The following is a 21,604-nucleotide window of genomic DNA, read 5'->3' on the forward strand; positions in this document are numbered from 1 at the left end:
TCTATAGAGATCACGTTTTTTAAATTATTTGAAATTATCATAAATAATTCTAACACAACCAATAGGATTTCTCTCTAAAAATAATTTATCCATCATATTTAGGAAATAGTTCTATTACAAATCCTTAAATATTGACTTTAAAAAAGGTTCCATTCACACATCACATGGCAAAACCTCCACAGAGAACCAACCTCGGCACGATCACTGACACCACTCAGAACAAGAAGACTGTTCACAGCCACAGGCAGCAGCAGGAACTCTGTGAGGACACGTGCAGGGATCCCAGCCAAACCCACCCTCACAAGCTTTGGGACTTCCTGCAGGGAAGGCTGTCTGTCACCCCCACATCTGATATACTGTGCAGGTCCACTCTCCACAAACTGGCCCTCCTACAAGACCACCCTCTCCAGAGTTACAGGGTAATTCAAAACACCTCACTGTTTATACTTGTCTCCTATAGGCATTACTTCCTAACACACATCTGTACCAATAGGCACTGAACTTTATCCGCTCAATCAATCCCTTGGTACTAATTTTTCTAACAAATTTTAGTAAGTGACTATTCTTTACATGACTATTCTTAAAACTTTATCAACAAAAAACCCAGTCAGAGTATTCACGCATTTTTTCACATCAGTCATGAATTTGCCAGATCATAAAGAGCTTTCAAGATGTTTAGTGTCTCTGATGAAGGTTCCTACAAATATCTCTTATAAAAACCAAGAATGCTCCTTCTGGATCACTCCACCTTGCCTATTTGCTGATCTCTTGTCAGAAGCCCAACTGGTTTACAAAATACATTCCCTTACAGAAAGCACATAGGCTCTTCCCAGTGTATCATATTTTGCCTACTCAGTTTGATGAGTTTGATTTGAAAACTTTGTTTTGTCACTCTTCAGTTCTTTAGAGTTCTTAAACTTTTGTATTAAGGCTAATATGCTCTGGCATCAAACATAATTTAAGCAATAGATTAAGGTATATTCCATTTTAAGATAGATTTGGACAAAAGACACCCTTAAGCTCCTTCATTCAGAACACTAAAGCAAGTAACTGAGCTTCAGTGATACAGCCTTATGTTTCTTGACTGTTCCATTCACACATGGACCATTTAGCAACCTACCACAAAGTCTGGCAGGAGCTGTGTGAAGGGTGACATGTTCACTGTTCTTTTTATGCCTTTGCCAGTTTGCTCCTCAAAAATATTTGTCTTATAATTTTACTGTTTAACTTCCCAGAGATTATGCTCTCTGCCATGTTCTCATTTGGATATATTACCCCCTTGTCCCTTTATTTCTGATATCGTCCTTTATTTTGCTGTTTAACCATATTTTAAGGGTTCAAAGAAAGTATTTTGATACAATTTTTTTTCCTATGGGAGAGAAAAGTATTTCTTTTCCATTGTAGAAAAAACTGCAAAAAGTCATTAATATTTGCCTCAGATTTGCACTGTGCATCAGAAGGACAGGAAAAAAAGGCAGTCCCTGTTCCACAGTGATTATAGTTATAACAGTAAAAATGAAATAAAGCAGCTCTGGCAGGAAAACTGGTCAAAGATTAAATACTACCTGTATTTAACAAACTATGCAGAAAAGAGGTTTTGTTTTCTAGATTTCTGCAGTATCACTAACGGTTTCATCTCCAAAGTAGGGGGTTACACAGCCTGCTCAGTCTGTGGCCTTCTATTGATATCTGGAAAGTAAGCTTTCATTCACCAGTAAGGACATAATAAGCAATGAAAACATGTACCCAATATCAAGGTCCAATAAACAGAATTATAACAGTATGTTAAATTTAATCTTCATGGTTACTCTCAATTTAGCAATACAAAATGCTCTACATGGATCAACAATTTGTATAATCAAAACAAAACAACTCAAAAGCCTGAAGCTTGACGACTTTTAGTATTTTTTCCAATTTTTTCAAACCTAGTCCCAAATGCTTTGATGAATGACAGACTTCACAGGAATCCATCTATATGGGTTTATCTTACACAGACCTTTCTAAAACAGAGATGGGCAGTTCTCATAACATCTATCCCACATTTCCAATTACTATATTGCAAAAAGGCTGAAGCATCACAGACAGTATTTGGTTAAGTAGCATGTGTTGTAACCAAAGTGGTCAAAGGTTATAGTGACATACAGTATATATGGAATAGTAACTCTATGATTAATAGAAGCTTTCAGAGCCACAGAAGCAACAGCATGCCATAAATATTTTCATGACACATCAACATATCTATAATTGAGACAGAACAACCTATGAAGCTTGCCTGCCTTCTTAAATGAGGAAGAGATTTAAACGAAGTGATTACCAGCAATCAACTCAGTGGTACCAAACCAACAGCCTCCTGGCCATCTGCTGCCCATTGTACAAGTCACACAGATCACAAACAGCTTTCCCTTGCCTAGATGGGGTATTTCAAGTCACACACCAGGAAGGCCATCAGTGTACTCAGGAAGACAGTAACCTGAAACAAACAGCTGCTGATGGAAAAGTTCCCACTGACTTCATCTTTGTAAGTCAGTGAAAGGTTTCTGATAAAGGCCAAGGCTGAGCAGTGGCTCTGTGAACTGCTAGCCCACAGCAACACACTCCTACAGAGGAGATAATGTCAGAGCAGACCAGCACTTAACCTTTGCAACACGAATGATAAACCCAGTGTGTACACCGCACTCAGCTCCCTGCCCATGGGCACGCTGGCAGCAGGTTCAACAGAGCACAGGAGGGGCCATAACCAGCCCTCCTGGACCTCTCGAGCACCCCTGAAAGCCTGACCAGTGAGGAGTAAAGCAACTGCTCACAGCTGTCAGGGTATCATGAAGGGTGGATGGCAGCTCACAGATTGTCTTCTCAGTTACACAGCCCTACACTAGAACAGCTACAGCACTTCCAGTGCAGCAGGGAGGGTGAGATCCATCCTAACTTCAGCAGCCCGAGTAAATAGACACTCACCTCCTCTGAGAACCAGGAGCTCTCAGCTTCCCTCTCACTCACTTTATGGAGACCAGGGGGTACTTCTCAGATGTGTCACCTCCTCCTGAGGGAGAAATTTAGAAGTGCCTATTCCACTCCACTCAAAGGGAGCCCAAGACAACCAGGGTAGACAGATGTCAGACGAATTCCTGCAGAGAACCTAATTGTGCACACTAATGCAATTTGGGCACTCTCCTGCCAGGGAGGCATTAGGGCACGTGCAGGGAACAGTAGGATTTTCTACAGGTATTTTCAAATTACCATCTGTCTTCATTCGGCTTCTTATTAACAGTTGAAAAATTACATTGCACATGTAATAGCAAAGGACGCAGTTTTTACTTAAACTTTTTTTTGGAGGGAGGGGAATCTCAAAACTCTACATTTTTATTGATGACAAAGGAAGAACATTAGGCAGCAAAATCGTGATCCCTTCAGGGAAGGGACATTTAATGATGAATTTTCAGCTAAGGATCAAAGGCTTCTGAAAGAACACACTAAGATAAGGGTTTCTAACAGATTAAACTATCTAAAGCTCTTATTTTTAAATTCCGTTATATACTATTATATCCTGCATCATCAGCCTTTGGGTTCCTGAACGAAGGCAGAGGAACAGACCTTGAGGTAATAAATGGACAGAACATCAAGACTGAGAAGAACTGAACACACACCAACTAAAGCATCTTAGTAAAGGAACTGAAATATTAGTTACTCAACTTTGTAATTATCTCCTTGGTCTGCTAAAGAGATGAAACATAGCCTCAAAACCTATTCCATCAGAACTGAACCATTTAAAAAGCAAATGCCTAAAACAGATGAAGAGAAACCGGTTGCTGATCTTACACTTATAAATCTGCACTTGACAATCTCTTCTTTGCCTGTGACAAACCCGTGTAAATGCTCACTAGCAGCTACTGTTTACCAGAGTCTATTTTAAACAAATGAATACAGTAACCAGCACCACCTTTCCAACACACACTCCCAGGTTCAGCCCTGCTCAAGCTGAATGCTCAGAGCAACATGAAATAGACGGTGCTCATGCCCTGCTAACCCCAGAGACAGGAAAGAAACCCACAGAGAGTTCAGAGTTTTTGTAGTTTAATGAAAGCACAGCAAGAGCAATGCTTGCAAAAGGTCACAAGGAAACAACAGCAGTGCAGTAATGCTACCATAAAATGCTCAACCTTTATTTAATCTTAATCCCGTTATTCCTTTTCCCATCATAACGATAAATCCCACTGAACCAAAGGGATTCTGTATGCAGAAGAATTCTATGGAAAGTACAAATAAATACAGGGCACTTCAAAAGAGTTCTTTTACGTGTGTGTGTGTGTGTATATATTTTTTTTTACAAAAACTGCAAAAGATAAATCTGTTACCAGAGGATGAAAAATAAACTGTAAGAAAAAAAAAGCAATAATCTTACTGAACTGCATTTTTCTTTCCATTTACATGCAGGATTAAAGATTTTTAAGTCAATGCATCCAGTAGATGTTCCGGTATACCTCCTCATATATTGATTTTCTTTTCCAGGATCATTTAACAGGAGCAGGAAGCTCCTTTTAAAAGATTCTTTTATAAAAGCAGAGATTTGACTTAAGAAGTCAATATGCAAACTCCTTATGTTTCCACATTTATAAACATAATAGAATAATATAAATATATAACAGGACCACAATGAAAATTGATGAGTTGCTCTCTAATATAATGACATTTCTTCAAAGAATGTATATGGATCCTGTTTATTGTTTAATTAATCTGTGTCATTCTTTATTAATCATGGGTTTGCTCAATTTTAGCCTAAGTGTCTAGAACAGAAAATCCCCCTCTGTAAATGAAATATTAACATTTGATGAGTAACTCATTAGGAATGGCAGAAACAGCTGGAGAAAAAACCAGTTTCATCAGAGGAAGAGAATTCCCACACTCTGCACTATTCAGAGGTAGGCATGTCCATGTCCAGGTACTTTTGGATGATTTTCTCCACTCTACATACACACCTGCACACTGTCCTCATATTAACTAGAAGGCAAGATCTATTAAAAACAAAAGAAATTGCCAAAACTATAGTTGACAATGGATCTTACACCAGGTCTTTTGTCACTTTCAGATGTTATAAACAGGAAACAACGCTCACCTCACCATCTTCTCATTTTACACTTGCCATAAGTACATCAGGAGGTATTGCTCAAAAATAGCTTCCTCAAGACTTTTCCCATGCAAAATGTACTTATTCATAATAGAAATTCAATCCTCCTGACTCAGGAGACAAACTTCTGAGGCAAGAAAACAATTGTACTAATCTCCCCAAATGAACAACCTATGGCTATCTTACTCAATACATTGTATCAGCCTTCTAAAAGCATCATAGAAATATTAATACCAACAGCAAAGGCTGATTTGGCAACAGTTGAGGAAATGAGTGAGAACAGAGGCAGAACTGACGCAGAGGTGTGATTAACATTTTAGAAATTCAGGGTATAGTTCCATGCTTCACCCATGGTACCACAGTATCTTAACTGCACACACCTATATTATTAATCCTGTTGCAAGAAGCACGTTAGATAACGCACTACAACGTGTTAACAGATATAAGGCTTATTTATTCCTCCTGTATGTTTTCAGAGCTTTGACACTAAAATGATGAGCTTCATTCCTGCTTTCAGGTCTCTAAAAACAAAACAACACACCCATCTGCTTTCCACTGTCTTGTCTCCCTTCTCCAACTCCTCCCCCTCCTTTTTTTTTAATTCAAGTGACTCAAGAGCTCTATACCCTCCTAGGAGATCAACTCACATCAATCAGCAAATGCATCTTCCTTGCAAAACTCAAACCTCATTAAGTAAACTAAGCAAGAAGGGAAACATCAGAACAAATATCATGAGTTAGTGACTTCAACTAATAAAGATTTTTTACAGTAGAGTACTCAAGCTGGGAGAAAAAAAAATCAATGCATCATGAGAAGGCTTAAGGAAAACAATACCAATTTCTCATCATTGGTAACATTTACATAACTACAGTCATGTCTCGGTAGCATCAGCTGACTAAAGAACATATTTAATGTAAATAAGCAAACCCTTTTCTGTAGTTTCCCCACAACAAGATATCAGTGTGAGCTTCCTACCATTTTCCCCTCATTGACACTTCTCTTCAGAGAAGAGGCACAGAAAAATCACTGAATACTTTGCCAGAACTCGCCATGTATATCAGAAGCAGAGACTTTGTTTTAAGAAAAACCTAGAAGTTTCTACAAAAAAAAAAAATGAAGAACTAATGGATTCCTTCCTTACCACTGACACCAGGGCTGTCAATGCTGTGCATGCTCCCTCAACTGTGGTTCACATCAGTCATCGTTTAATACTTAGGTTAGAGCAGTGTTAACAACTGGCATAAGCAGCAGATTCCTAATATTTTTCATTATGTATTTCAAATACACAGGGTTTGAAACTAAAAGTTTTCCATGACTGCAACAAGTTGAGGATAACCCCATGCTGCCTCACAGCTGCCTGTATTGTCTCACCAATACAAGTCTCACTCTCAAGACGTGGATGCCCAGTGAACAGCTTTGAACTGTAGACACTCCCCACCTCCTCACCTCCCTGAAATCAAGCCCAAGATTTGCCTTTGTTGTGGTTACAGTTTTTACCCTTATCACCTTCCCTAAGCATTCAGGACCACCTTCAGGTTTAGGTTCCTTCTACAGCTTCTCAAAAAAATTGTACAGTTCCACACCTATTTCTTCCAACTCTTTCTAAAATAAAGTGAACTGTTCACACTATCCCTGCCAACATACACCTCCATGTAGTCTACCCTCTGCCTGCTGATACATAAGGATCAGTTCAAAAACCTCCTCTCCTGACACACATTTGCTACTACTCTCATTCTGTCAGTCAAATGAAACTACACCTTTCATCTGGCTATATTTATAAAGATGAGACAAGAAAGTTGCAAGGGAAATCTCTGCTTTTCTCAATAGTTTACTGTTCCAAAGTTTAATTTTCCATCTCCCACACATCTGTGCTGTACACAAAAAAAACCACCTCACTTCTCCTGTCTGCAATTCACTCTGCCAACCATTCTAAAAAGCACACACCCTCATGCTACAAGCAGAGTGTTAAAAGAGTTGCTACTTCTCTACACTTGGCAGGCAATCTGTGCAGGAGATTAAAATATATACTATTTTCAAAGGCAAAAAAAATTAAGGTTATTTTACATAACACTCAAAACAGGACCTTATTCCTCTCCCCGTCTTATTTACACTGCACTGAACTTTTCATCAAGCTGAATAAAACAAGGCTAAACATCAAGAGCAGTTTTAAAATTATTTTGAAAGCTCTTAAATCTGAAATTAAGCAGTTCTAGTTGGCTTTGTAAATTCCCTTCCCTTCTAATTTGCTGAAAAAAGCCCTGCCCTTGGGCATGCAAGACAGTGGGTTGCAGTTATGGCTCCCAATGAGAAACACAGCTCAGCTAAGTAAGAGAAAAGGTGTTTTTTCAGATTACTGCTGCATATCCCTAACTGTCTTAGTAATTTATTTCCTGAAACACTGAAGAACAGCATGCATCAGAACAGATCTGATATTTGCTGATGCTGTTAGGTGGCAGCAGGATCTCTTTGACTCTCTCCTAACCCTGGAATCCTCCATAAAAATCTTACAGCAAAACAGCAAAGCTGCTGCTGCTTTAGTGATACAATACACTTGTCACTGTTAAACTTCTTTCTACTGAAGAAATGCTAGAAGCCTACACCAGCAGAGTCTCCATGTGCAGAGTCCATGCAAAAGGAGTCAGTGCAACACGTTGCCTGCTGCAGTTTAGCTCCAGATGTGCCTGCAGTCTGGTGCCATAAATCCCACCACACTGAGAATGAAAAATCCAAGCTTGCTAACTGTGTTGTAGATGATGTTTTTACTTCTTCCAGAAAGCCAGCAAGCTTCCATCTGACATTTTTCCTTGACAAAGGAAGGTTTCAAACAAGGAAAGTGGAGACTGCATCCCACTTTTCATGGAAGCTAACCTGCACTGCCATTTATCTTCACTATACTGTGCAAGCAAGTGAAAACCCTAGAGGACAAATCAACAGCAGTACATGAAACAAGAGCCTTGCCTAGCCTAGTTAAATGCATTTAGTAGATTTAGAAATTGATAAATATTTAACAATTACTGCAACAGAGCGCATTCAAAACTTTGCTAGCTGCAGCATTTACAAGAAATCTGAAAACTGCATACAGTGATGATACACATGAGCGAATCTCTCTTGGTTTAGTTAAAAATCAGGGAAGTATGCATTCTGGACCAAAATATACCGACATGAAAGATACATCAAAGAGGCTTTGTTTAGGTTGGGGTTTACTATTTCTTTACTAATCTGGAGTTCCACCATTACAACTTTAGTCGGTAAACTGATTCATCAAGGTTGCTTCATTAGGGGAAAGTGAAAAAGAACTGCACTAGTTTTGGATATGAGCACAGAAAACCCAAAACTCATCAATGAGTTCCACACTTTGTTTTAAATGCCAAGAGATTTCTCTCAACTTCACCTAGTCAGTTCATGAAATGAAACAGCAATATTCACCCTGCAAATCCAGGAACCGTTCTAGAATACTTTTCAAAGTAAATCAGACATCTGAACTTTTACTCCCTCCCTCTTGACTAGTGCTTGTCTAGGACTCACACTGAACTGAACAGAACCACCCTGAGCAGTGGCTGCCACACTGAGGCACTCCTGTAACAGAGTAAAAGAACACAGGTGCTGTGTCCCAGAGTTGGCTCACAACAAACATCCTGTGTGTCTGTAACAGCAGGAACCAGCGGCTGCCTCAAGAGCCTCAAGGTTTACACATCCATTTCTCCTGTTGTTTTCACCTCTCCACGTCCACATGTCATGAACCAAGTTGCTCCTTCTTCAGATCGATGGGCAAGGAACCTTGCTTGTTTGGAGTGTAATTGGCTGGTCTAATAAAAAGAGGTTATCTGTCCACAAACCTTGCCTCACTGGTAAGATATGTTCATCAGATGCAGATTCTTAGCAGCAGGCAGCTGACTGTGGAGCTCCTTGCCAGGGCTGATTAGACACAGACTAACTGTGGTCAGAGCAAAGTTCAGGACACACCTGTACAAGGAAAGGCTTTTGTTTGATAGTGGCAACAAAGCAGTTCTGCTGAACACAGAGCCCCGTGTCACCCTGCACCAGGCTGAAAGTCGGCACTCACACAGGAATCCTACACTCTTCCAGGATTTTGTTTCACACATAGACATAAATCAAAAGATACAGAGTCAGGGCTTGAGAAACCTGCCTACTCGCTGCAAGTGAAAAGGAGAGAGAGATGAGTAGGTTGAGTTGGCTTAAACAGCAGATGCCAGTAAATATTTTGGAAGAGGAGAAGAGGAATCAGAGGTGCAGCAAAAGCCACATCCCGCTCTGTGCATGTAAGAAACAAGTCTGGCAGAAGGAAGAGCAGGTCTAAGCACACACGAGAAGGCTGGCCTTCTCTACCTCAGTGAGAAGGATTAATGCTATGAAAAAAAAAGAAAAAAATTCTTTTTTTTTTTTCCAGTAGATTAGCATCCAAACTTCTTACCAAAGAACATGAATGGGATTTGAAATTAAGTTCTCCCAAACAAGCAAGCAAACATTTTGGTACTGCTTCTGTGCATAGGCAAGAGGATCACCTAACCATAAGAAACAAATATGTTTGGTTTTGCTTTTAGTACCTTTTTTTTGATGCACTGAACATCTCTGAATAAAAAGGAGAAAGTCAGCTATCACCAGAAGATGAAGAGATTCTTGTGCCTGATGAAACACTTGAAGACTCAGGGGCAGATTACTTCAGTGTAACATGCTTCAAACCAGGAGTCAAATCCTGTACCACCTTATCAAAGGAGTGCTAGTTTATGTAAACTGAAAGGCTTTTCCTCAACAAACCAAACACCATCAGTCCTTACAGGTAAACTACATCACAAGAAATTCCCAAGACCCTAAACTGTATACTCAGTGACTGTCACTCAAGCTCTACCTACAAATAAATATGTATATTTATTTTTTTATTGCACTATTCCCTAATAACAGCACTTAGCATCTGCCAGACAATGCTGAAACTACCTTTTTTACTGAATAACAGACAAGAGGAACAAATTTGGCTTATTCTGGCAAGGCATGAAGTAATGGACTAGACTACACAGCTAGAAACAGATGGGGTGGCTGAATGCATTCAAATCTAGTTGGAAAAAAAGGTTTTAGCTGCTGAATAGTTTTTCCATATTCCCTCAAGAGTTTTCCTTCTTGGGACTTCCAACTTGTACAGTTTTATGAAGGACTGCATAATATAATTAGCCTGAAACACTGCTCCTAAAAAAAGAGATCCAACAGTTCTTGGCCATTGGGACTGAAGGTCAGAATAGGGAAATTACACCTTCCAAGTGCTACCTTGTAACGTGGACGTTTTGACCAGAATTTCTTGGAATGTGTGCATCACCAGGAGATATCTAGATTCACTGCAGTGCAAAATAGGCATTACAAAACCACCTTGAACACTTTTGTTCCTCTGCTTTCCTGAGTTTACAACTTAAGAAAGTATATCCTACTGCAACACCAATAGCTGCTGTGAAGACTAGAAAAACATTCCTCAGCCTATTTGTTTTTTGTTACCTTTGATTTTCAAAGAGCTCTTTGATATGGTGATTCTCTATTACTGAACTGTAATGCCTAAAGCAGAGGTTAAATAACATGGAATGCATTTTCTTTTCCTTTCCACCTTCTTCCTCTTCAGGGTCTCCTTGCCTCCCCTGCAGCTGCCACAAGAAAAATTTTGGAGCTCCTTTAGCCCTCTGGGCTCCCACTGCAGGAGGCAGGTGGGCTGGTGAGAGGTCGATTCCCGCTGGAGCCCATCTGATGGGCCCAGTCTCCTCCTTAGCAACATGTCTTTCTCTCCCTCCACTCCCAAGGCTGAATGGAGAGGGGTGAGCTCTGCTGGAACACCAAATGCAAGAATTAATTACTGTATTGAGTGTAATTATAAAGCCGGAGCAAGGACCAGGCTAGAACATGGGAATATGTATATAAGGAAGACATATCCAAGTCTTCTGGATACATCACTAACTCCTGTAACTGTGATCTGTGGGACTCTAGGAAGCATACAGTATGCTTGCTGTGACCTTACACCCAGTCCTTATGCTTTTTTCTGGCCACCAGGGACGACAGTGGTGAAGGAGATACTGTTTCTCTCTCACTTTGGTGCCCATCCTTATTCCTTTGTAGACAGGGGTGAGTACATGAGAACAGAGAATGAGGAAAACACCATTAGAGAGAAAAATAAAAAGCCAACTTATAAAATCTCAAGAGTTAACCTAGTAGGATGTCAGTTCATCAACAGCACAGATGCACCATTATCAGCAAGCAGGCACCAGAATATCTATGCAGTGCAGGGGTTTTCAGCAACAGAGAATTCAGTGGTCTTCCAGGAGCATCACTGTGCTATTTTAAACACCTTTTCAGTTGCTACATGGCCTGTAAGCTTGTCACTATGCTTTAGGGAGCATTCGTTACAAGGAGCCTTGGTTGCATGAAGACTTCCCTTACAGTATTCAGTTCGTATCCAGCAGTTCAAACAGACCAGGCATGACAAAAATTGGATTTGAAAGCGGATGTGCTTCTACTGTGTAACATGACTTTCAGTTCCATTCACACACGCCTTGGACAACTTCATCACATATTATACATATTTAAATTCAAAGACAGGCCACTTATTCTTTTTATGACATCTTCTGGTAGATTGAGAATTAAAGGAAGGCTGGATACAGGTAGTGACTATAAGAACTGAGATTACAAAAACCTCAGAGGCACAAAAAAAGCCCAACCCAAACCAGGGAAAAACATACTGCAAGGGAGATGCAAAATTGCCCTTAGATTACAAAAATTATTATGAAAACCAACCTCTTCCTATTATCTGTAAATGCCTCAGTCTGTGCAGGTATTTCTGTTTCAAATTTTCTTTCAGTTCTGTAACTTGGTAATGCCACAGAAATGCAACCTTTCTTCATAATACTTTCTCTAAACGATTTCTCCCTATGAACTACTCAAAGGTTTTCATTCAGTGCCTTAACCTGGCCCCAATGAGCCATGAAACACATCCTGGCCCACAACCCTGCACTCCAGCATTCAGATCCAGAACGTCATCAAAAACTCATTTGTGCCAAAGGAAGGTCACCCATTCATTTCACTGCACCATTAAACCACTTCCTCTGACTACTGAAAACTGCCATGTTTACTTATAACCACAGCACTTAGTGCTACTAAACCCAGGAAACATAATGGAAATACTTACATCTATTAATAGGCCATTAAGCATCTGGGAAAAAAAGATGCCCTGTGGCTGACACGTGGTACTAAAAAGTCAAGAAACTAAGCATAAAAGTGAAGCCCTACTCTCTCTTCCCTTCGGGAGAGGGAAAGGAGAACTAGTTCATCCATCACTGTTTTTGGAAGCCATAATTGGCTCACTGTTTATCAACATTTTAAGAGGCCCAACAGCACATTCCAGTCCTCTCCCTGAGGTCTCTTTCCCCTGACACAGAGCCGGTCTGCACACACACACAGATGTCACATTCAACACAAACAAGGGAATGCAAATACCTGGCAGGCAGCGGGCAAGTCACCAGCCACAGAAGGAAAGCACTTCTCATTAGTTGATACCACCCTCCCCAGGGAAGAGAAACTAAATCCCTTTACTTAAAATATGTAAAATCACAATAATGATTGCAAACATTGCATTATTGTCCTACTTCCCCCTTTGGGACAAAAGGAAAGGCCCTTCTTGGGTGACTTGCCATGGAGCGAACTTAACAGCATGAAAAAATATTTTGGTTTCACATGACTGGATTTTTTTCAAAATGAAGTTTATTTTACTCACAATATCATTGTGTATTGGAAGTTTATTCCAACTCAACAATCACAGCTAGTTTATTCAGACTGAAGTATTCTTCCAGCTATCACCTGATCTGGTGCTTAAGTGAAAAGGCAGCAGAGCTCTCCCTGTAGAGCAGGGGAGGATCCTTTCAGCACTCCTGCCGGGGTTACAAACCCAGGCATGCCACAGCACCTTAGGAAAATTTGTATCTTTCTCTTTTGATCGAAGCCACATGAAGAACTTCAGTATTCCCCCACACCCACAAGCAAAATTAATTGCAAACTATAAATATTTGAATGAACATTTTGCTGAAATAGAGAAGAGCCCTGTTAGCTTCTGCTTGGCACGAGACAAGTAATTTGGTAATTCATATGGATTGAACCAAGCAAGGCATACTTCCAGATCTTACCTAAGTGAAACAAAACCACAATAGTCCTCCAGCATCTGGCATCAAAACAGACAAAACAATCAGATTTACTAGTGTTAGTGCTGTTTCTGGAGATTTTTTTGAGATGCTTTTATAATGGCATCCACAAATTGATAAACAATGTCATGTTTTTTTATCCAACACAGCTTTTTCCATTCCATCAAAACCTTTGGTAGAACTGATAAATTCTAGAGCCTCGTTTTATTTATTAAAATCACTACTAAGAAAAAGGAATATCTACGAGAAACTATTCAACAAAGAATAGTTGAGTAGACTTAAGAGGCTTCCTATACTTTCTTCTTCTAAAATGGTTGGATGCACAACACACCAGTGATGGTGGTAAGGTTATGGGGCATAAAATCCATTTTTCTTTCTGTGCCAGCAGATGTATTAAAATGCACATGAGGCCAAGAGGCAGCCAGCTCTGGCATGAAGTACCAACTCAGAAGCCACCCCAGACTAAAATGCTCATCTTATCAAACGAAATTAATACATATTCAGTGGACTGGTCCTCTTGGAAGGCAAATCCAAGCACAAAGGAACAATTTCACAAAACAGACTGACAACAGACACTTTGAAAATTTCACCTATCTCTGTATTCAAAATACAGAAAACTGAGAGTTTCCAGATTTCTCATAAAAGGAAAAAAAAGGATTTGAATGTCCAAGACTGTGCCAAACATGTATTTACTCTTGCAATGAAAACCAGAAAGTTCAGAAAGTTAAATACTATATAATGCACAGGAAACAATTTCTTCTGTTAAATTGTTACAAGACATTCAGTTCAACACTATGTTTTTCCAATTGGTCCAATCAAAAAGCACGTTTATGTAACACTAGAACACAAAAAGTTGCATTTTCCATATTGTAAAGGAATGAATTTAACAAAAGTGAAACATTAACAAGAGAAGTTTGCTACTGGCATCTTTATGCCAAGAAAAATAACATGAAAACATAGCAATAAACAAACTTCAGCTGAGTGAGAAAAACAGTTTAAAGTAAAATTACTGCTAAGCAAACAGCTACAACGCAACCATGTAAACCAGGAATACTGCACATCATCAGGAATACCTCTACTATTCATCACTGCTTTGGACATTCTCTCTGCAAAGCTGCTAAGAAAGCAAACAGGAGTCTACTTGCTACATAGCTGAAGTTTATGCAAAGATCACAGAAATGCTTTATCAATCTCAGCAAAATAGACATTTGTCTGCAGCACCTCAATACCACAAGAATAATCAGCTTCCTTTTGATCAAAGGAAAACAGACACAAACACATGAAAGCAGTAGCAGAAACCTTCAGATATTTGAGTGCAAAAGAGAAACTGATGTCCCAGAATTTACAGCAAAACATTTCCACACAGTTTGATCTGGCATTTGGCAGGCGAAGATGGTATGCACAAATAATACATTAAATGAAAAGAAGCACAATACTTCACAAGATTTCAGATCATAAAGGACATAGATAATAAATAGTTAAGGGAAAGTGTAATTACTGTGAGTAATGCATTTAAGAGTAACAGGAAGAAAATAAAAAAAAACTAAGATGTGATCACCAGGCATTTTAATGTCTTTGTCCATTACAACTGCAGAAAGCTTGAAATGTAAAAGTATTATGTATGTAGATACACAGAGCACAGAAGACAACTCAAAACCAGAGGAAATTCCATATGAAACATTTTGATTACTATTTAACTGCCACAAGAAGTACTTTACTAAGATTCTTACAACAGTCAGACCTGCTGAGCTGGGTGCTGGGGGTTTAGGACCTTGACAGCTTAAGAAAAAAACCAAAACTGTATTATTTGAATGACAGACACAAAGTCTGTCAGATGTGTTACAGTCCTTCAAATAGCCTAACAATAATCTTGAGGTTTATAATTTTTTCCCATTTTAATGGTTACATAGATTTCCACTTTGTGTAACCCACTTAGCTCTTATCTTTACACAGCGACACATCATCATCATTAATCACTGTGGAGATAAAACACAGTGAAAGGTATTTCTAAATATCCTATCTAAAGTCAGTCCAGGGTAATGCTATGCTGTAAAGCACCTCTGTGACTACCTAAGATTTCAAGTCATTTTTTTCACAGGGTAAGCTGCTTGAACACAAGTATATTGGGAAAAGTAACACATACCATGTTACTACATGCACTAATTCCAGCCATAAAAAATACACAGGTAATTTATCTAGTCGTAATGGCAATACCAAACACCAGTCAATTACAGAAAAATAACTCAGAAGCTATCTAAGATGTCATAAGCCATGCAGATTAGAAAAAGCTCCACTGCAGTACTGAAAGAAATTTGCTTTTGATTACTCCAATAACCTTGGCTGGTTACATAATAACAGCATTGCTTCTCCTTCCACTGTTTAAGCATATTATCCAGATTTTCCCTCTCTGTCAGCAGGAGATATCCACAAGAAAGTTAAATCTCAGTGTGTAATACAAGTGCATTTAATGTACTTACTGACCCACATCACTGTGGCACAGTACACTGAGAGCTGAGTCAAACCTGTCACTCACACACCACCTGAAATGCAACTGCATCAAACAGGACCCAGAAGACACACAGACCTCACAAAACCTGAAGGTACCAGGCTGAGAATAACTGTGACAGCCAACTAAAGAAGGAAGATGAAAACTGGGAGGAGACAACTGGACTTGGCTCTAACTCAATGCAGTCAGCATTCCCAAAATTTGCATTAGCTTCCTGATCAGCTTTATCTCCCTCCAACCTGTACAGTCCAGTTACCTATAAAAATTCCATAAAACATTACCGTAAAAAAACGAAACAGCACTGTATAAATGGATATAAAACTTTAATTGAGAATAGGATCTGCTTAACAGCTTGAAGCAGTCACAAGTGAAGGGCTGAAAGCTCCAGTACCCTATCAGAGTAGATGCAAAAAACAAATTTCATGAGGAAGGATCGAGACAACTAAAACAGAGAATGAGCCAAACAAGCTACTCAGCATTACTGACACTGGGACCTTCTGGCAGAGGTGAAACACACAAAAAGGAAGTAAGATTTTTTTTATTCTAACCACCTAAATAGTCCAGAATTAAACAGAATTAAAAGCCTTGCTTTGAAAATTCCGTAGCCTTAAAATGCACTTGTAAGAAAGACAGATACAAATAAGATTCTAAAAGCATTTCCCCTGTCAGTTTTGCTCCACATACATTAAAAGACTGAGAACCAAAAAAGTTATAATTGTTCTTTATTTATTCATGAGATTAAAAAAAGCCTTACTACATAAATCTTCATACAATATCATCATGCAGGATATAACGTTTCATTTACATTAAATATGTATATGCTTCTTCAATTAGCATGTCTAGGAATAATTACCTAAATATTAAAAAAAAAAAAGCATTCCTGATGCCCTTCCACTGCTATCGATACCTCCATTTGCTCTGGTGGTTGGTGTATGTGACACTACACAACAGTGTCTTATAAACACCAAAGTTTTCAGATGCTTCACTTTCCTTTCACGTGTGCATTTCAACTGATATACCTTTTATTTCTGCGATCCTGGAATTCAAAAGCAAGATGTTTTTCTTCACTGCAGTTAAATGAACTTTGTTCGAAAGGGACTTGACTTTTGCTTTTTTAAAGACAGAGATGAAGTCTGACAATGTTACAATATCTTAAATACCAGAACAGTAACCTTGAGAGGATGCAGTGTATTAAACTGCCCTGAACTAAAGCCAATACTTGCAAATGGTAACATCACATGAAAAGCAGAACATGAATTAACATAGGGAATAAACAAGTTTGAATGTGCACGAGGGAAAATAGTATAGTACAAAAAGAAGAGTATAAGTACAGATTGTTTAAATCATTTTGGCCTATAAGAAACCACTTGGAAGAACATTGGGACAAGAAGAGAAACCGATACAGGAGTTTTAAAGTAATATACACATTAATTCCTTTCACATAAACTGTTTCTGTGATGTACAGACACAACACATAACTTTTTCTAAAAATTCCATTAGGGGTGGCCATGTTTTCTGTAATGAAAAAAAAACTCAAAACATTTTGCTCTGAAGATCAAACTATCCAGTATTTCTATCCTTCAGCATATAGAAATCTCACTGGGCAGCAGAAAGGAAGATGGGAGATGATTCAATACCAAGCAGCTTGTCCTTCAAATGCTGTTTAGTCATTACCTTTACTACAGACAGCAGAGGCAATAATGCCTTTGTTTAGGTCACCTAACACTCTTCCTGACTAAAAGATTCCTACAGTGTCTTCTCAGGCTGCAGCCTCTCTGCTGTTTGCCTCATGCCTTTAATTTCTGGCAATGGGATATACTTGAGGTCTGCAAATATTATTCACTTGTGCCACAGAATTTTACTCTTTGTAGAATTACAAACAACTGAACAATATTCTCTTCCTTAGTAGTCAAGGGATGCAAATACCTTCCCTTATTGCAGGTTTGTTTGCTACAGCTTGTCTGGGCACAGAGTCTTGAAGTGCTGGACACACCAAATGTCCTTCCTCTCTTTTCACTGCCATCCTAGCAATTCCCTCAGCACTGGAGGATCCTCCAGATCAAAACCCAGATGCTGCCAGAGAATTACAAGTTTAGGAAGGGGAACAGTGGCTACAGTCACTGTTGGTTGCTGGGGCAGCACCCTTTTGGGGGGGGACAGCACCCTTTTTGGGGGGACAGCACCCTTTTGGGGGGGGGACAGCACCCTTTGTGGGGGACAAGCACCCTTTGGGAGGACAGCACCCTTTCGGGGGACAGCACCCTTTTGGGGGACAGCACCCTTTGGGAGACAGCACCCTTTTGGAGGCAGCACCCTTTGGGAGGACAGCACCCTTTTGGGGGGCAGCACCCTTTTTGGGAGGACAGCACCCTTTTGGGGGAGGCAGCACCCTTTGGGGGAGGCAGCACCCTTTTGGGGAGGCAGCACCCTTTTGGGGGCAGCACCCTTTTGGGGGGGCAGCACCCTTTTGGGGGGGGGACAGCACCCTTTTTGGGGGGGGGCAGCACTTTGGAACACAGTAATGCTAGTAGCTGTTGGGCTTGCTAAAAAATTGGTAAGTTAAGTCCCACAAAATAAAAGTCTCATTCTCTGCTGCAACAGATCCAAATGCCATCCATACTGCTGTCTGTAAAACACACCACACACAGTCCTTCACACCACATCATACATGATCTCCTAGCAGACGATTCAAATAAAATAACTAATTTGGCTAAGACCACTCTACACTGCCTTGTTTGGGCATTAGTGTTCAAAGGCCAAGGCTTGACCACAAGTGATTAGATCTGCTTGTGCCTGTCCATGGTCTACAACACGACCCATTTGATATCATCTTTAATTACACCTCATGCTGCCTTTTCTATGGATTCCCAACCTCACAGGGTGAAAAAAAGATGATGTACTGGTCTATAGAACAAGTGAATGTTTTTTGCAACATTTGCCTCTGAAATTAGAAAGAATAAACTAGAAAAAACACAAAAATGTCTAGGAAGAGTGCAAGTCAATATTGGGCAGAATTCCTTCTGCTTTAGAGAAGAGGTGGGGAAAAAAAGTCACAAATATGAATTCTGAGTACTGTTTTTCTCCATTCTCTTCCATGTGAAACGTGAAAAAAATGGAGACTCGATCTAGAAGAGATTGGGTGCTCAACTGCAGCAGGAGAAGCCGTGAGTGCTGAGTACAAGGAAAAGGGCAAAGAACAGCAAACACAGGCGTTCCCATCTCCCTCCTCGGCTCCTCACGCTGCGTTACCTCAAAGAAATCAAAGTCTCAGATTCATCTTCCCACTCCATAAATTTGGGACAATAATATAATAAAACTTCCTTATCTCCCAAAGAACTGTAAAGTCACTACAGTGACTTAGGATGAGCGGGAAATTAATTCCCTCTTACGTCCCAGGTTTAGATGGTTTAGCATCCACAAGGCAGAGGCTCCATACCGGATAATTAAGGTAAAAGTATAATGAGCAGCTACGTAAGACCTAATCACCACTCACCTCGAGCCTCGTGCCCAGAAGAGGTCATGTGAAAAAACAGCAGCCAGACCCACCCTAACATCTACACGTGGAGCCAAGAGCCAAGGTCACGACCACCAGCCCCGGCCACAACATCTGGTGCCGAGAGACTTGATCCCATGCCAGGTGTAAGTTACTCCACACACAGCAGCAGCCTCCACCACATCTCACACACCCTTTTTGCCCTCGGAAATCAAGAGTTACGTTCGCCGAGCAACGAGGAGGGAGCTTAACTGGGAGCCGTGCCTGTACAAGGGCTCCGAGCGAGGCGTTCACGCTCGATACCAGCTCAACCAGTTTGCTGCCCGGGATGGGCAGCACCAGCACGGGCAGGCCCAGGCACCGCTGCAAAAGAGGTTCATAAATCGCTCCCTCCCCGCTCTGCACTTCGGGGCACAGCCGAGCTGCCGCCCGCCCTCCCCGGCAGCACCGCCGGCGGCCGGGGAAACCGCGGCGGCACAAAAGCCACCTCACGGCAAACACCTCCCGCACCACAAAGGGGAAGGAAAGGGTTCGCCGGGAGCCCCGGGCGAGCCCTGCTCGGTGTCCCTGCCGGAGCGGCCGCCCGGCACCCCCGCGGTCCCGCCGGGCACAGCCCGCCCCATCTCTGCGAGATGGCGGCCGGACCCTCGGCACCTGCCGGGCTCGCCGGGCAGCGACCCCCGCCCGCCGCCCGCGGGGCTCCGGCAGCGCCGGGGCGGGAAGGGACGGGACGGCGCCGGGGGAAGCCGCGGGATGCGGGCGGGCGGGCGAGCCGCCGTCCCGCAGCAGCTCTCGGTGCCGCGGACCCGTCCCTTACCTGTGGCCCGCGGGTGGCTGCGCGCAGCCCCCGGCTCCGCCATCTTCCCGCCGGTGCTGGTGCCGCCGCCGCGTCCCGCCGGGGCTCCGCTCGGCTCCGCGGCGCCCCGCGGCCGCACAGGCGCAGTGCCCGCCCCCGGCACCTGACACGGCGGGGAGGAGCGGGCCGGGGCCGCCTGCGCGGCCGGGGGCGGCTCCGGGGCCGCCAGGTGCTGCCGCCGCCCCGCCCCGCCGAGCCGCGGGGGCCGCTCGGGCGGCGCGGCCGAGCCCGGCCCGCGGTGACGGGGATCGTTCCATCGGGGTGTCCCCGAGAGCCCAGCAGCGCGTGCCCTCCGGCTTCCCCAGGGGGTTCCGCCGGTTTCCCATTTTTTTCCAGCCAGGTGGTTGCGTCCGCTGTTTGCAGCCGCGTGGGGCCTCGGAGGAATCGGTGGCACCGTGTCCTTCTCGTCCAGCGGCGCCCCGGTGCCCCCCACGGGCGGCCCTGCGGGCCGGGCTGCCCCTGCAGCGGCAGGACCGCTTTGTACTCGGTGCTAGAAGAGCTGAAATAAAGAAACATCATCTGTGTTGCTCCTCGTCGCTTACATTCTGATGGTGGTAGAACCCACCTTTAACACACACACCTTACCCATTTATTTTGCTCCCACCTTGCTGTTCTTGCTGCTTCTGGACCATGTTGGGACACAGCAGAGAGAAGAACACATAGAGCTCCGGGGCTTGGGGCAGCTCCCATCATGCTGCCCCAAAAACATCAGGACTGGTAGTAGATGCCAAACACCCCATTGACTCATCTTCACTGCCAGTTTACCAAAATTTAAAGGAAAGACATATTTAATCCTCCCGCTTTCCGCTTTTATTCCTTTTGTTCTCTTCTTTTTGCCAAGCAATTATATTCTTTACCTGAAAATACAAACCATAGTCAATATAAGGGGATGGACAAGGAAAGTATTTGCTGACTGGGGTTTTTTTGGAAAGCATCTGCTTTGGTGTTCCTCATGTGTCTCCACTATTTCTTATTAACTGCAGATTACTCTATTGGGACACCAAACAACATTTCATCTTCCATCTATACATTCAAGTGATGTCCTTGGGTTCATATACCTCAGTAAAAGTTTAATTACACAGATTTAGATTTTCTGGTGTGTCTAGTAACAGTTATTCCTACTGTTGTCTTATCAATTAAATAATTAATTTTGTTTGTAGCTCTGCCAAATTGATGTTTTTATGCAAGCTCTTTCTTTGGTTAACCTTCCATCAAGAAGCTCTACTTAAAATTATTCTACCTACCTAAAGATTAAATTATACAGTTTTGCTCACGTTACAGAAGAAAAACTCTACCTGTCTTAAAGTGGCTGTGCCTCCTGATTTCCTGGGGCACCTTTGGCAACAAATCCAAAAGAAGGAAGACTCTCCTGTAATCTTAATTAATCTTTAGCCTATTGCTGTCTGACAAAGACACAGGAAAGAACAGCTGGTCTCAGTGCAAGTTA

The 21,604-nt window shown here is 41.8% G+C and overlaps 1 protein-coding gene across 5 annotated transcripts in view; it reads right to left on the minus strand.

Moving 5' to 3' along the window:
• The window catches only part of MAP7D2 (MAP7 domain containing 2), an 81,618-nt gene extending 61,361 nt beyond the window's left edge, over positions 1 to 20,257 (minus strand). For 4 of the 5 annotated variants that reach the window (XM_050332532.1, XM_050332531.1, XM_050332529.1 and 1 more), the window contains exon 1: positions 19,302 to 19,344. In XM_050332532.1, the coding sequence (XP_050188489.1) occupies positions 19,302 to 19,329 (28 nt within the window). In that variant the 5' untranslated portion in view covers positions 19,330 to 19,344. Of the gene's footprint in view, positions 1 to 19,301; positions 19,345 to 20,118 lie in introns of those variants that run through there. The other variant, XM_050332530.1, reaches the window with a different exon arrangement.
• Between the last annotated feature and the right edge of the window lie 1,347 nt (positions 20,258 to 21,604).

This window comes from Myiozetetes cayanensis, unplaced genomic scaffold (assembly GCF_022539395.1).
Source record: "Myiozetetes cayanensis isolate MyiCay16 unplaced genomic scaffold, myiCay2020 scf5-8, whole genome shotgun sequence".
In the NCBI taxonomy this organism is placed as follows: Eukaryota; Metazoa; Chordata; class Aves; order Passeriformes; family Tyrannidae; genus Myiozetetes; species Myiozetetes cayanensis.